Genomic DNA, 14563 nt, shown 5'->3' with positions numbered 1-14563 from the left:
AACATCTTCTTAAAGACTTCCAGTGTTGGGGCATTCACAACTTCTGGAGGCAAGCTTAATTGTTCTGTCAGGAATTTCTCCTTAGTTCTAAGTTGCTTCTCTCCTTGATTATTTTCCACCTATTGCTTCTTGTTCTACCCTCAGGTGCCTTGGAGAATAGCTTGACTCCTTCTTCTTTGTGGCAACCCCTGAGATATTGGAACACTGCTATCATGTCTCCCCTAGTCCTTCTTTCTATTAAACTAGATATACCCAGTTCCTTCATGTTTTAGCCTCCAGTCCCCTAATCATCTTTGTTGCTCTTCTCTGCACTCTTTCTAGAGTCTCCACATCTCTGGTCCACATAATGGACCAGTACTCCATCACATCTAGTCTGTATATAATCAGATATACTAAATCTGAACTATTCAAAGTGAATAGAATTTATGAGCATTAAAACATTTTTAAATTTTAGAAATTGAATCTAAAGATGAGAGCGGACGTACATTTGTAGACCATGGCTTTGCAAATGTTGACTAAATTTCCAGCAGTCACAGAGCACAGGGGAGCAGCCAGCAAAGTGTAGTTTGGAAAGCCAGGCATATTAGTTATTCAACAATAATAAGCGATTGCCCAGCCTGCTGCCTACCTAATGTGTTTGATTGGTTTTCATCCTGCCTGAGAATTCAGATGAGTTTAATTCAGTGTTTCTCAAACTTAACAACTTTTAAGATGCCGACTTCAACTCCCAGCCAGTCTTTAAAAGTTGCCAAATTTGAGAAACACTTATTTAATGTAACATAACTGGAAGGGAGTAAATTGAAAGCTAGTTGTACTTTCTGGGAGACGAACTAGCTATATGGTATGTGATAGCTGGGCATTATACATATATTTTGCTTTTATAAAAAAATATTTTTTTTTAAAAAAAGAAAAACTGTAAGGGCAAAATTTGTTTTTGTTAACTGGATTTTGGAAATCAAATACCCCCCCCCCCCCGCAAATATTCTTTTGAAGCGAGATGTCCTTACACCTCTTCAGGAATATTAAACAGATGGGGGGAGGGGAGAAGACGTAGCTCCTTAACGCGAGGACAGGGATGACATTGGTCTGGCATTGCCCTCATCCTGCCTAGCTGATCGGAATCGGAACTATAATTTCTAACATTTCCGTTTGTGTATAGAACGCGCGGGACAAAACGATAAACCATTCTCGCTTGCAACCTTCAGTTGCCCCGCATATGGCGGCGCTTACAATGGAAGCTCTAGGACCAAGAGGAGATTTCCCCATTCGCTCTTCGGGCAACGTTATGCGTCATCGCAAGTCCCGGGGCTTTACCATCTTGCGCGAATCCCGACGTAGTGACGTCAGCTCTGAGGCAGGAAGGCGGGGCGGGGCTCCGCTTAGTGCCTGTGTGGCTGGAGGGAGGAGGCAGAGGCGGGGCCGAAGTGGTTTCGGTCCCACCTTCTTTTTCGGCCGCGTTGGATAGGGAATACGGGACGGAGGAGGAAGGCACTTCGCCAACTCTATCGGAGATCGCGGCTTCCGTTCCGGGATGGGGCTCCTGTTCGCCAAGCTGTGGAGTCTATTCTGTACGCAGGGTGAGTTGATTAGATCCAGCAGGGAAGCCCGGCAGCAACGCTATTCCCGCGAGGCGGTGGCAAAGGGAAGACCCCACGGGCAGCAATGATCCGAGTGGGCACACTTGGACTCTGGTGGCGGACACGGTAGCAAAGGAGGGGATGGGTTCCCCGGGGAAGGCCGATCTCGGTGGAAAGCAGCGGGAGGGGGTTCTCCTGGGATGGGTTTGCAGCCAGAGGCGAAGCTTAGAAGGCTAAGTAAGATCGCCTCTGTTGTGGACTGGGATGGGAGACCACATGCAGAGCATCCTGGATGAGGACGTGGGAGAAAAAACGAATGACAAATCCCTCCTGTATTGTTGCTGAGATAGCGCTAGGAACAGGGTTGTGTTGCTGAGCTTGACTGGGGGGACTTTCCCCCTTTTTATTGCCTGCGTTTTATTCTGAAAAATGTTATAACTTATTGTACTTCCATCCACCTGTTCCTCCGACAACCCTGTGAGTGACTAGGCTGGAAAAGATCGTTTCAAATCCACTAACAGCTAACTACTACACAATATTCCTCATTTAGGCGTTAAACTAGAACACCCATTTCTCACCTGAGCAATATTAAGTGATGTGGACTTCAGTTCCCAGAATTCCCCAGCTAACATGCAGGAGTTCTAGGAGTGAAAGTTCACCAACTGATACTGAAGTGAATTCCACACAAGAAGTTATTAAGATTGGGAAACACTGATCTAAAGCAGTAATCAAGTATCTGGGACATAGTTCATTGATGGTGAGGGTAGATGATACATTCAGGTCCTGAATCAGAAGGGAAGAGAGAGCTGTGCTGAAAGGTTTCTTCTATTGTGTCTCTTGGCCTTTGGCTCTTTAGTAAGAAATTTTACTGTATTAAAATGTAAAAATATGAGAACTTTTGCCATCACTCTTCCAATATCATGTATCTGAAATTAGTCTGGCCAATGTTTAAGTATATGTACCAGTCTTTTTTTAGACTCTAATAAAAGCAAAGATTTGTTTCTGAAATTTTAAAATTCTATAAAGCAAAGGACTAAATATCGCCTAAGTCAAGTTATACTTTGATGGTATACTGTTACAGTAGTTAATCATTTTTAAATGTTGGTAATCCCGCATTATATCAAACCTGAAAATAAGTTTTTGATCTCTTTAATTGAAACACACACACACACACACACACACACACACACACTGTAACCATACAGCCATTCTGCTGTAGATCTCAGAAACATAGTAAAAAAAAAATCTGTATAAATTACTGTACTTCACATATATTTAGTAACTATAACTATATTCAAATTTAAAATTAGCATTATAACAATTTTATTTCTTCTCTTATCTCCTTTGGGGTTATGTTCCTCAGTATGTAACAGAAAGGACTAATTTGACCTTTGATTCAAAAAAGTTTTATATTCCTGGGGGAGATTGCCTGAACTGTGTGAAAAAGCTTCAGCCTATGTTGTTGGCCACAGATCTCAGAGAGTGGGATAGAAACTACTTTCTCACGCCCAGTTTTGTCAACAGAGAACAGTATTCTTCAGAAGATTCAGTAGTGATTCTGATATGAGAAGCTGCTCAAAGATATTAATCAAAAACAACATTGGTTGTGGTGACTTGTGTAATAGCTTCAAGTAGAAAATGACCTACTCCTTAGTTAACATGGAGAAATGATTTGTTTGTTTTCAGCCTACACAGGGGTGGGTTCCTGCCAGTTCTAACCTCTTCTATAGAAGAGGTTCCACAAATCTACAATGCCTTTTCGAACCAGTTCCAGCTCCCTCCCCCCGCCCGTCCACACATCATCAAGATGAAGAGCGAGAGGAGGAATTCTGGGAGTTGAAGTCCACAAGTCTTAAAGCTGTCAAGTTTGAACACCCCTGGGTTTTTTTTTCTAAAGGGTTAGGGGTGCAAGGGTCTTGTAACTTGACAGCTTTAGGACTTGCATGCTTCAAATGCCAGAGTTTCTGAGCCAACATTTTGGTTTCTAAGCAAGAGCATTGTTAAGTGAGTTTCACCACATTTTACAAGTTGGCCATGTTCACCCCGTCACATGACTGCCAAGCCACTCCCATAAAGCAGGCCACACCTACAGAAGAGGTTCTAAAAAAAACTGAAACAGACCACTGCACCTACATGAAATGTGAATTCTTCTATTGTGATTTAGCATGGTGTGGTTAGCTAGATTCAGCCTTGGGGAACAATCCATGGTTAAAAATTTTGTTTTATGAGTGAAACCATAATTTCAGCTGTTATAAAGAATTGAAATGAAAAAGTGAGATAATAGCATTGATTTTTACGATGCTAGCTCATAGAATATGTATTTTGCATTAAGCTGATACAGCTTCATATGTACTGTAATTGGAAGATTTCTCAATTTAATAATAACTCGTAACCTTAATCTAGTGATATTTCATGATCTCATGATATTTCATGAGATGGAATTTCAAGCTCCTGAGCCCTAGCTCTGAGTTAACTTTTCTTAGTAGTAAATGCATTGGTTTAAAAATAATTTGTACAGGTAGACCTCAGCTTGTGATCACAACTGAATCAGAGTTTACATTGCTAAGCAAGGCAGTTGTTAAATGAGTCACACCCAATTTTATAACCCTTTTCACTACAGTTATTAAGTGCATCAGTATTGTTCTAAAGTGAATCATGCAGTTGTTAAGCAAAAATTGGCTTCCTCCACTGACTTTACTTGTCAAACTCTATCTAGGAAAGTTGTAAATGGTGATCACATGATCCTTTGGGCACTGTAACTATATATGTCAAACTATTTACTAAGTGCCTGAATTTTGATCACATGATGATGGGGTTTTTGTGACAGTCATGTGCAAAGAGCAGTCGTAAATCACTTTTTTCAGGGGTGTTGTAATTTTGAACAGTCGCTAAACAAATGGTTGTAAATGCAGGACTTTGCAATATAGCTGTTTATATTTATAAACAAATATTAAGAGACTGTTGATTTTCTAACAAGTACTCTGTGCTTTTCTATGTGTGCCCTCCAGAGTTCTTTTTATTTATTTTTTAAAATAATGATACTTAGGGAAGTCTATGGCAAGTATGGAAAAATGACATAGGAGCAGAATCTCTTTTATCCTGGAAAACGCTTGTCTGACAGAATTTAAATTCAGATTTCCAGTCAGTCAAACTATTCTATAATGAAAGCATCATAATATTGAGGCATATCAATGAAATAAGATAGCTGTAGGACATACTAAATTAAAACATAGCTTACTTGTAAGTGTAATGAGTTTTTTAATTGCTCATTTTTATGCATTGTAGAACACAAAGTGATAATTGTGGGACTTGACAATGCTGGGAAGACTACAATTCTGTACCAATTGTAAGTATTTCAGTATATATTTTAAGCTTTCAATCCATGAAGCTAACCATGTTGCAGTATTTCTGTAAGATTAATAAATTTCTGAAAAATAAAACCTGCCCCAAACTGAAAAATCAAATATCTCGGTCTGAGAGCTTGAATGTGTTTTTCAGCATGAGCCGACATTTTAAACAAGAACTCATTTAGTTCTTCCAGTATTTTAGGTATTTCCTTAATCCTTTTGTATCAGAACTTGATTGATAATCCATATCCAAGCATAACTTCCAAACTCCAAAACTCGGGGCCAAGTCTTCCAGCATCAGCCGCTCTAGAGGTGCTCTCTATGGTAGGCCAGCTGCTGGAAGACACTCTGTCCGGAAGACTCTCTATCCGGCCGCCGGCCCATCATAGAGAGCACTCCTACAGTGGCCGATGCTGGAAGACTCGGCCCCGAGTTTTGGAGTTTGGAAGTTATGCTTGGAGTGGGGCGGCAGCAGCCAGCAGCGGTGGCCTGGGAGAGCTGTGCAAGGGCTTGGTGAGGCTGCAGGCGGAACAGGCGCTCGCGCAGCTCCCTTCCCCAGCCAGGCAGAGCTCCATACACTGACCTATGGGGTATCCCGAATGTACCAAGCCGCGGGAGCTGGGGGCGGGCAGAGCGCCACATGGCTTGGCACCCTAGGGATACACCCTAGGTCATTGAATGGTGCTCTGCCCGGCGGGAGAGGGGATTTTCCGGGCGGCTGCTTGTGAGCATGGTTACCTCATGGCTGCTTCGCCCCTGAGGCTGTGCCCGGCTCTTCGGGAGCAAGTTCACAAGGGAGCAGCCGCCCCGCAACTCTCCCCTCCGGCCAAGCAGAACGCCACTCCCCAACCTAGCGGTATCCCGAAGGCGGAAAGCAATGTGAGCGCTCCCCTCCCCTAGCTCCTCGACTTGGCGCTTTCGGGATAATGCTAGGTCAGTGAGCGGTGCACTGTGTGGCCGGAGGGGGTGATTGTCCAGGGGGTTTATTTTCAGGGCTGGGCTTATATTTTTATATTAGTTTTGGGACAGGTCGTATTTTTGGGGAAACATGGTATTACTGGTCTATATGATTTTATTGGGAATATTTCTTTACTATATTGCAACTGCCTTTATGATTTGTTATAATTAGTTGTTCTAAATGACACTGTCAAGTAATTGATATGCTGGCTGTCAGCACAAAGATCAAGTATTGAAGTCTATCCAGAAAGAGAACATTCTGGAAGTGTTGTTGAATCATTTATGCTGAAAATAAGTGAGTGAGAATATCAAACAGAATTTCTTATTACAGCCCTTCTTAAGAATATACTTTACACTGCTAAATTTCTCATATATGATTAAGTCCATAGCACAGTGTTAAGGCTTCTAACGTAATTGAGCACCCTCACCATGTAATGGAGAAAATAGAACTGGATGTTGTAACTCTATTGTCTGAACCTAAAGTCCTCCAGACATTGACAGGACAATGTGATTTTATATAGCACTTTGTGAACTGATAACCCTTTCTGATTCTGATTGACTTTTGGTTGCAGACAACAGATCTGGTAATCATAAGTGGTACTCAGCATATGGCCTAAATCAGTGATAGCGAACCTATGGCACGTGTACCACAGGTGGCACGTGGAGCCATATCTGCCAGTATGCGAGCCGTCAGGTGCAGCGCAGCCAGCTGATTTTCAGCCTTCCGGAGGGCTGGGGGGCAGCCATTTTCACCCTCCCCAGGCTTCAGGAAAGCCTCTGGAGCCTGTGGAGGGCGAAACCTCCTCCTGTGCATGGGTGGGTTCATGCGCACATGCGTGGGGAGTCATACGTACATGCACAAGTGGGTGGGGTGCATTGCAAGTGTGGGCACACGGACAATTTTGGCATGCATTTACAAAAAGGTTCACCATCACTGTCCTAAATATTCTGATTGATAACAAACTAGGACTCTGAAACGCTTCATATTTGAATCAAATTTTGCTATGGAGAGTATATGTAACAGTTGTCTGCAACTCTAAAGTAGCCAGGATCACATGGCAGCTGTTGAAAGTAAAAAGTTGTAGAGACGCTACATTTGCATTCATAAACCAATGTATTTCCAAATTATAGCACGTCCCTTTTATAAACTTCTTTGAACAATGGTATACCAAAATTGTGGAGAATATTTATTTATTTATTTATTTAGTGTATAGCAAACATGTTAAAAAGCACATTGCAAATTACGATGAGCAAAAGCTAGCACAATATAAGGACATAATGAAAATCCCTTTAAAAAGCTTTTTCTAAAAAAAAGAAAGAAAGAAAACAAATGTGTGCTTAATTGCTGCCTTTGAGTCAGAATTATTGTATCAACAGCCTTCTGGTAGCTGCATTTCAGATTTTTTTAAAAAATAGACCCTCTTTTCTCTCTCTTTTTAGCTTAATGAATGAGGTAGTTCACACATCTCCTACCATAGGCAGTAATGTTGAAGAAATTGTAGTAAAAAACACACATTTCCTTATGTGGGATATTGGTGGACAAGAGTCATTAAGGTCATCCTGGAATACGTATTATTCAAATACAGAGGTAGGTGATTATTTTATTATGATTTTTGACCCTTTGTGATATCAGGACTCTTTTGGTGCATTGTTTCATAGCCGGTAACTGATGGGTATGTTGGATTTCAGGTTCATGACCATGGTCTAGGACAGCGTTCCCCAACCTTTCAGGGTTGACGGTCCGGCATTGGGGGGGAAGAGGGGATGGTTTTGTGCAAGGAGCAGACAGTGGATTCCTGCATGGCTTCATTTGCAAGTGGGGCTGTGAGCAGGGGTGCCCACTGCCTGTCTGCATACTGGACCACCACTCTCACAGCCTGGTTACAAATAGACCATGGCCAGATAGTGGGCTGCAGCCCACAGGTTGGGGATCCCTGGTCTAGGGAACAAATTTCCTGACATTGGTGACATCTTCAGAGGCAAGGTAATCACAGGCAAGTAAGCAAGGACTAACTGGGTTCCTGTCTTTATAGCCAAGTGTCTGTCTTCTGAATGTCCTTTAGCCAAGCTGGTTTGCAATTGGTACAAGTTAATGATGGCTGGTCTCAGGTTGGTTCGTTGTGTGTGTCCAATATTGATTGTTCATGTTGGTGGTATTGGAGATTTGTGTGAAAAACCTTACAAGGAGAAATACTACTTTTTTGTTAATAAGAAGTGGGGGGGCATTATTATAAACGCATCAGTTGGTACCAAGGTTTCATTCTGCCCAGTGGTTTAGCAAAGGAGATGAGATTTAAAGCAGGATATTCCTGCAAAGACAGTAGTAGAAAAAGGCTTTGCTTGGAGTCTCTGTGTTTTTAAGGCTTTCAAGCTATAGGAAGGGATCTTTTCTCCTTGCCCATGAGTGGTACCATATGGTTTTGATCTCTGAAAAGCCTGAAGAGGAAAACAAAAAACTTTCAGTGCTAAATGCTCCTGTTACTTTGCACCATAAGATTTCCTTGCCATTTGCTCTACGAGAAGAGCAGGAGCTTAAGAAAGAGTGGAAAAGAAGCTATGTTGCTCTTGTTTGTGCAACAGTCTTATGCAGTTTCACATAAAGCGTATTTAAAAGGAAACTTCCTGTTTTACAACATATTTCTTCAGTTCTTTCTTCAACTCTTCCTTTTTCCGCAGTTTATAATCCTTGTAGTTGACAGTATTGATCGTGAGAGGTTGTCCGTCACAAAAGAAGAACTCTACCGAATGTTGGCCCATGAGGTATTTCACTTAGCCTTGACTGTATTCCTTATGCATTCCCAGGATTTATACCAGGAAGTAAATAAAAATTCCCAAGGGGAGATTGTTGCTGAGAAAATTCTATGAATGAATTTGAAGCCAACATTAAATTAGTTTGGGTAAAAGGAATCTTTGATCCTTATTCTGGAATGCCAACTTCAGTTTGGATTTTAAGGGCTGTAAAAGTGGATGGCAGAACCTGCCAACTAATGCAGAACAGAGTTCTGATTTTATATCCTTTATTACAGAAAGTTTGGCAAATCTCTGAAACAGCCTTCTGGGGCCAACAAAGTATTTCATTGGCAAAAATTATGACGTACAGCACTGGAGAAATAATTTTATTTTGGAGGGGGGCAAACTTTGATAAAGGCTAAAATTTAATGTTTTAAGGTATTGACTTTTTGTTGTTGCTTGTTAAGCTTACATGTCATTGTGTGGTACTTCTTAAAAAGATTATCCTATTCTGGCACAGGGAAATGCATCACTACCTTATGTTAAAGCAATTGCTATAACAGCATATATATTTATATAGGATTTATATGTGTAGCATCATCGTTATCTGAGTCATCTAAATATTGCAATTTACAGGATTTAAAAAAAGCTGCCGTTCTCATTTTTGCAAATAAGCAAGATATGAAGGGTTGTATGTCAGCAGCTGAAATTTCCAAGTATCTAACCCTTAGTTCCATAAAGGATCACCCGTGGCACATTCAGTCCTGCTGTGCATTAACAGGAGAAGGGTAAGTATTGTAATAAAATATTTTACTTCAGAGAAACTTACAACTTCTATATTTTTCATTCAAGCTAAATAAATATTTCTAAACTTCATGATTAATATTAGCTTCTCAATTAAGGAAATAAATTGTTAATAGAAAGGGGGGGCAGTGCCATTAGTTTCTTAAAGCTTAAGCTAAATATTTAAGAAAACATGAACATATTTGAGTAATTTTCAAGAAGAGCTTTGAAATTACTCTAATTAACATTTTCCCACAATCAGATATTTCAGATCAAATACTTTTGGCTATGGAGCAAAATGGAAATTTATATAATATACTACAGAATAATTTTAAATTTGGGGTCACTGGATAGAAGGCAGATGTATTTAAATGAGCTACAGTAGGTTTAGTTATCTATTTTGTTAATTGAAGAGACCAGGATTAGTGAATTTTGATGTACCCAGATAGTCCTCTGCTTTTTTTCTTTAAAACCATTATGTTATTGTGCCTGGGCTTGGCCTGGAGCAGACTGGGGTGTCAAAATGCTAAGTGGTACAAAAGTTAATGCCTGTCTGCCGCTCAACTGCTTAACTTCCTTCCTTCCTTCCTTCCTTCCTTCCTTCCTTCCTTCCTTCCTTCCTTCCTTCCTTCCTTCCTTCCTTCCATTTTTAGATGCATAATCACAAAACAATGCATTTTGTTTAGGTTCTTAACATTTTGCCTTTAAATAATTATCTCTTAATGGAAACTAATAGTGCTACAATAATTAACAAACAGATGTTTGTTAAGACCTGAGTATTATTCTTTTCTCCCAGATTGTGCCAAGGGCTGGAATGGATGACTTCCCGAATTGGAATAAGATAATTCCTCTGGTTTGGAAATGTGAATTATCCCATGGACTACCCTTTTGTTGTACACTTGTCTGCTTAGTGTAGCAACAGGTTTGATTTAAAAAGGAAAACACCTTTTGAAATCTCCACAACAAGCAACACTTGAATCAAGTGCAGCTAATCAAAACTCAGAGTATTTTTTAAACTTTTTTAAAATGCACTAGTCTTGGATGGATAAAAATGTACTCCTACTACATAAGCTAAAGAATTCTGCCTTGTATAACAAAATTTACAGTTGAAAAGGTTCCTTCTTGCAGCTTAATATCCTGTAGCATTGGTCAGTTTGCTTCTCTTTTTGTTTCATGCTACAACATTAAGCTTTAAGACTTCCAGAATTATGGATTTTAAAGTCAGTGGATTTCCAGGGGATGAGAATTCCAGTGTCAGTATGCATAATTGGAATTCTCCAACATTGAAAGAATTATTTATTTGCTATCAATGCTGTTGCCTTTTACCATTATATTTCTGCCTGAGAAAGTGTATGCTTTTTTCTTAAAGTGTATGCTATAAATATTTTATATATTGAGGATTTTGATAAAATGATTATAGGGAAAAAACTTCATGTTATGCAGGAGGGCTAATTGTACTGCACTGTGTTTTAGCAATGCATATTTAATAGAAAAAACTATTCCAGTGTAAGTAGAGATGTATCAAATGATAGTACATGTCATTCCAAATTCTTTGGGATTCTGTACTATTAGCCAATGGGACTCTTTAATTGGATTCAAATTATTGATTAACAGAATAAAATTATTTGAATGGTGAATAATGTTTAAATAATAAATTTGAAAAAAATGACTGCTAATTATTCATTGAAGAAAATTAGAAAGTATGCTTGAAATTAATTCTGTTCTGTGCAAATTGGCCCATGACTTTTTCTTATAGAAAGCTGGATTATTAATGTGATTTTCTTCCAGAATTAGAACTCGTACTACATATCAGTGTCTTATTTTGTATGGAGTATGTGAATGGCTTGCGTTTTCATGGACAGCTATTGTAAATGTCCCACTAACAGTATTATGTAGTATTTTTAAAACTCAGAGTTGTCTGTTTCTTAGGAAGAGAGATTTCTTGACATGCCGTAATGCTGGTTGTCATGTGCAATCTAAACTGGTTGTGGAGGACCCTCCCTGATCTCCTTGCCATGTTCACAGAGCAATTTATGGTTTAAAAAGTTGACTTTATGATACATCTAGAAACAGGCGGGTTGGGAAAGGCTAATGTACCTAAGTATCCAGTATAAGCCCCAATAATGCTGTCAGGAAGTGATGCAAATTATGTAATGCCTGCCATTTGCATCATGATACTTGTGATTATGTTTCCCATCATTTGCAGACACTCATTTTGATATATCTAAAAATTACAAAGGTAAACTTTTCTGTTCGGTATATTCTGTACATGAAAGCCTGAATCGAAAACTCATTTTGACTTAATGCACAAGGAATATGTACTTTAGTTTAAAGAGGACCGTAGCTTCATGAGGAAACAATGGTTTAGAAGGCATAGTATTTCTTGAAGCTCGTTTTGTATCAGAAGAAAATAATAAGCAAATGTTTGAGACATAGAAGTCAACTCTTTCTATGATCTCGTAGATATGATTTCATAGATACATCCAGATAGTTTTCTTAGCAACCGTACTGAAATGGTATGCCATTATCTTCCTTGTAATCTGAACTGAGTTAGTTTTCTGAGATCAAACAAGTGAACAATTCTTCTATTTCTTAGGGGAGGGAGACTTTTCCATTCCATTAAATTTTATAAGAGCATTTTTTTTTTCAAAAAATTATTGAAGTTGGTCATTTAGCTTTAAAAATCACCATTGGAAAAGGCTACTCATTCATTTTCAAGTATTAACTGAAATTATATTTATCTGACACTGTGATAGTTAGGAAACAAACAAGTAAAAAAAATAGGGTTATTTATTATAATTTATTATAATTTATTATAGATTTGTCCCAGTACCATGTATGTGATAAACTCGGTATACACATACATGCACATACACTAACATGCACATGCGTATTAATTTAATGACCAAGTTACCTTTCATTACAATAAGAATTGTTGCTTATCCATAATTTTGCTTATTCCTAGCATTTGTCCCATTACACATTTCTCTGGATATGATATCTTCAAATCTAAGGAACTTTTAATTGAAATTTACTTATATCTCTTCACCCTTAATTCTGTCTATTCCTTTGGTGTTGTCAACTATAAATTGGTTTGATGTACCATTTTATAGTCCAAGTTCCATAACTTGAAGGTTCAGATGGAGCTTGAATAGGAACAATAATAATCTATACAGTACCAGTTGTTGGATGATTTCTTTCTTTGGGCCAATATTGTTTTTGGCTCTTTGGGAAGATGTGTTTCTCATCTATTCACTGATTGTCTACAAACTAGAGATGTCTTAGAGTTATATCTGGGATGTTTTGGGAGCCTCTTGTCCACAAACTCACTGTGATTCTCTCATGTCCAAGAGACTAGAGAGTTTTAACTATTTCTGATTCAAAGTTCTGGTAATTCTTTGCCCTAGCCTACTTGTGTCCTGTTTAAAGATACATGATCCTTTGAAAGAAAAGGTTTAAGTGAGATAGTATAGCATGACAGATCATTCTTTCTTTCTTTGTCTCCATTTATGATCCCCAAAGTAACTGCAAAAATTAACATTTTTTTCATAGAGGGAAACTGTATGTTTTTAAACCTTGGTGTGGAATTGGAAACGCTAACCATTTTGGCATTATCATTTCATGTGGTCATAAGGTTTTATCACTTTTATATTAAATGGTGAGCATGACATTGCACTGTAATTATGTTGAGGTGAATTAAACTGCGTGGTTATGTAAAACCCTTTATGCTGCTGTAAAACTGCTAGCAACGCAATATTGATTGTGGTGGGGCAAGAACGAAAGAGGGGCTGATTGGCCAATAAGACACCACTCCTTACTGTGTTTGCACCCACCTTTTGCATGTAAGTACGGTTGGTTCTCTAAATTGTGACCATGGATTTTATTTCTTGAATTTGGATATATTACATTTTGTATTTCTGTAATGAGCAATTGGTTGAGTTTAAAAACTCACTGAACTTGTATTGAAATAAACAAAGAAAAATAAATTTATATATTACGGACTACTTTGTTGGACTTACTTATGAAAACTGTCCTTTAGCAAACGAGTTTATAGATAATTTATGTCAGCATTGAGGATTCATAAAATCAGCTAATCCCACTCTCTTCACCCCCCACAGTCATATGGCAAAAGTAATTCTGCACATCACCAACATTAGTTTGGTAATTTGATAAAGGGCCTATGCTTAGTTCTTTTGAAATGTTATCCTTCGTTATATATTTCCAGTAGCAGTTGGGATTTTGTGGTTAGCTCTTAATTCCTGTGCTAGCAAGAAAGACTTCCTATTCTGTAAATACCAAGTTATAGAAATCTTTCTTGTCCTAGCAGATTAGAAGCGAAAAAAAGTATTGTGGCCACTTTTTTTTTTTTACAATGAAGAACCGTATTTTTCGGACTATAAAACGCACCTTTTTCCCCTCAAAAAAGAGACTGAAAATCTAGGTGCATCTTATACACCGAATACAGTATTTTTTGCCTCCTGAAGCCCCGCCCCTTCACCAAAATAGCTGTGCATACCCTTATGGTGGCTTTCAGAGAGCTCTTGGGGGCTGGGTAGGGCAGAAATGAGCAAAAAACAGGCTGTTTTTTGCCCCCCACCCAGTCCCCAGCAGTACTCTATAAGCCTCCATAAGGCTATGCATGCAATTTCTTTGACAAAAAATGGGCCCATTTTTTGCTCGTTTCCCCCCGCCCCCCCGGAAGCACTCTGCAAGCCCCTCCCAAGGCTTTTTTTGGGGGGGAAACGGGCCTGTTTTCATGAAAAATGGGCCGTTTTGGGGAGGTTTGCAGACTGCAAAAAATATTTTTTCCCCCTTTGGAAAGCTCTTTAACTGATTTAGGAGAATTACATTGATCAAGTGCTGTGCCAGCAGAAACAGCTACCCATCTACTGTATTTCTAACTCTATTTCTCTCTCTCTATCCACCTACCTACCTATACACACACTCTCTCTCCCTACCTACCTACTGTATTTCTCTATCTCTATTTCTTTATCTCTCTATCCTTTTACCTACATACATACATACCTCACTACTCTCTCCTTCTCCCTACCTACCTACTGTATTTCTCTTTCTCTCTCTCTATCCCTCAACCTACCTACTCTCTCTCCCTATCTTCTGTATTTCTCTTTCTATTTCTGTCTCTCTATCCCTCTACCTACCTACACTCAC

General features: G+C 39.1%; 1 protein-coding gene across 1 annotated transcript; it reads left to right on the top strand.

The window, feature by feature from the left end:
* Positions 1–1430: 1430 nt before the first annotated feature.
* ARL5B (ARF like GTPase 5B) lies at positions 1431–13389 on the top strand. Its single transcript, XM_081931986.1, has 6 exons — positions 1431–1577; positions 4863–4923; positions 7322–7469; positions 8558–8641; positions 9248–9399; positions 10191–13389. Exons 1-6 carry the CDS (start codon positions 1532–1534, stop codon positions 10237–10239), a joined length of 540 nt encoding a protein of 179 aa, XP_081788112.1. The 5' UTR covers positions 1431–1531; the 3' UTR covers positions 10240–13389.
* The last annotated feature ends 1174 nt before the right edge of the window (positions 13390–14563 follow it).

The sequence above is a fragment of the Natrix helvetica genome (assembly GCF_964273705.1).
Source record: "Natrix helvetica genome assembly, chromosome: Z".
Lineage (NCBI taxonomy): Eukaryota > Metazoa > Chordata > Lepidosauria > Squamata > Natricidae > Natrix > Natrix helvetica.
Note: the sequence above shows the minus strand (reverse complement) of the source record. Positions and strands in the feature narration are given on the sequence as shown.

Coding starts and splice junctions, on each gene's coding strand:
- ARL5B (XM_081931986.1), top strand. CDS start 1,532: ATGGGGCTCCTGTTCGCCAAGCTGTGGAGTCTATTCTGTACGCAGG. Junction 4,924..7,321: donor ACTACAATTCTGTACCAATT/GTAAGTATTTCA, acceptor CTCTCTTTTTAG/CTTAATGAATGAGGTAGTTC. Junction 8,642..9,247: donor ACCGAATGTTGGCCCATGAG/GTATTTCACTTA, acceptor TGCAATTTACAG/GATTTAAAAAAAGCTGCCGT.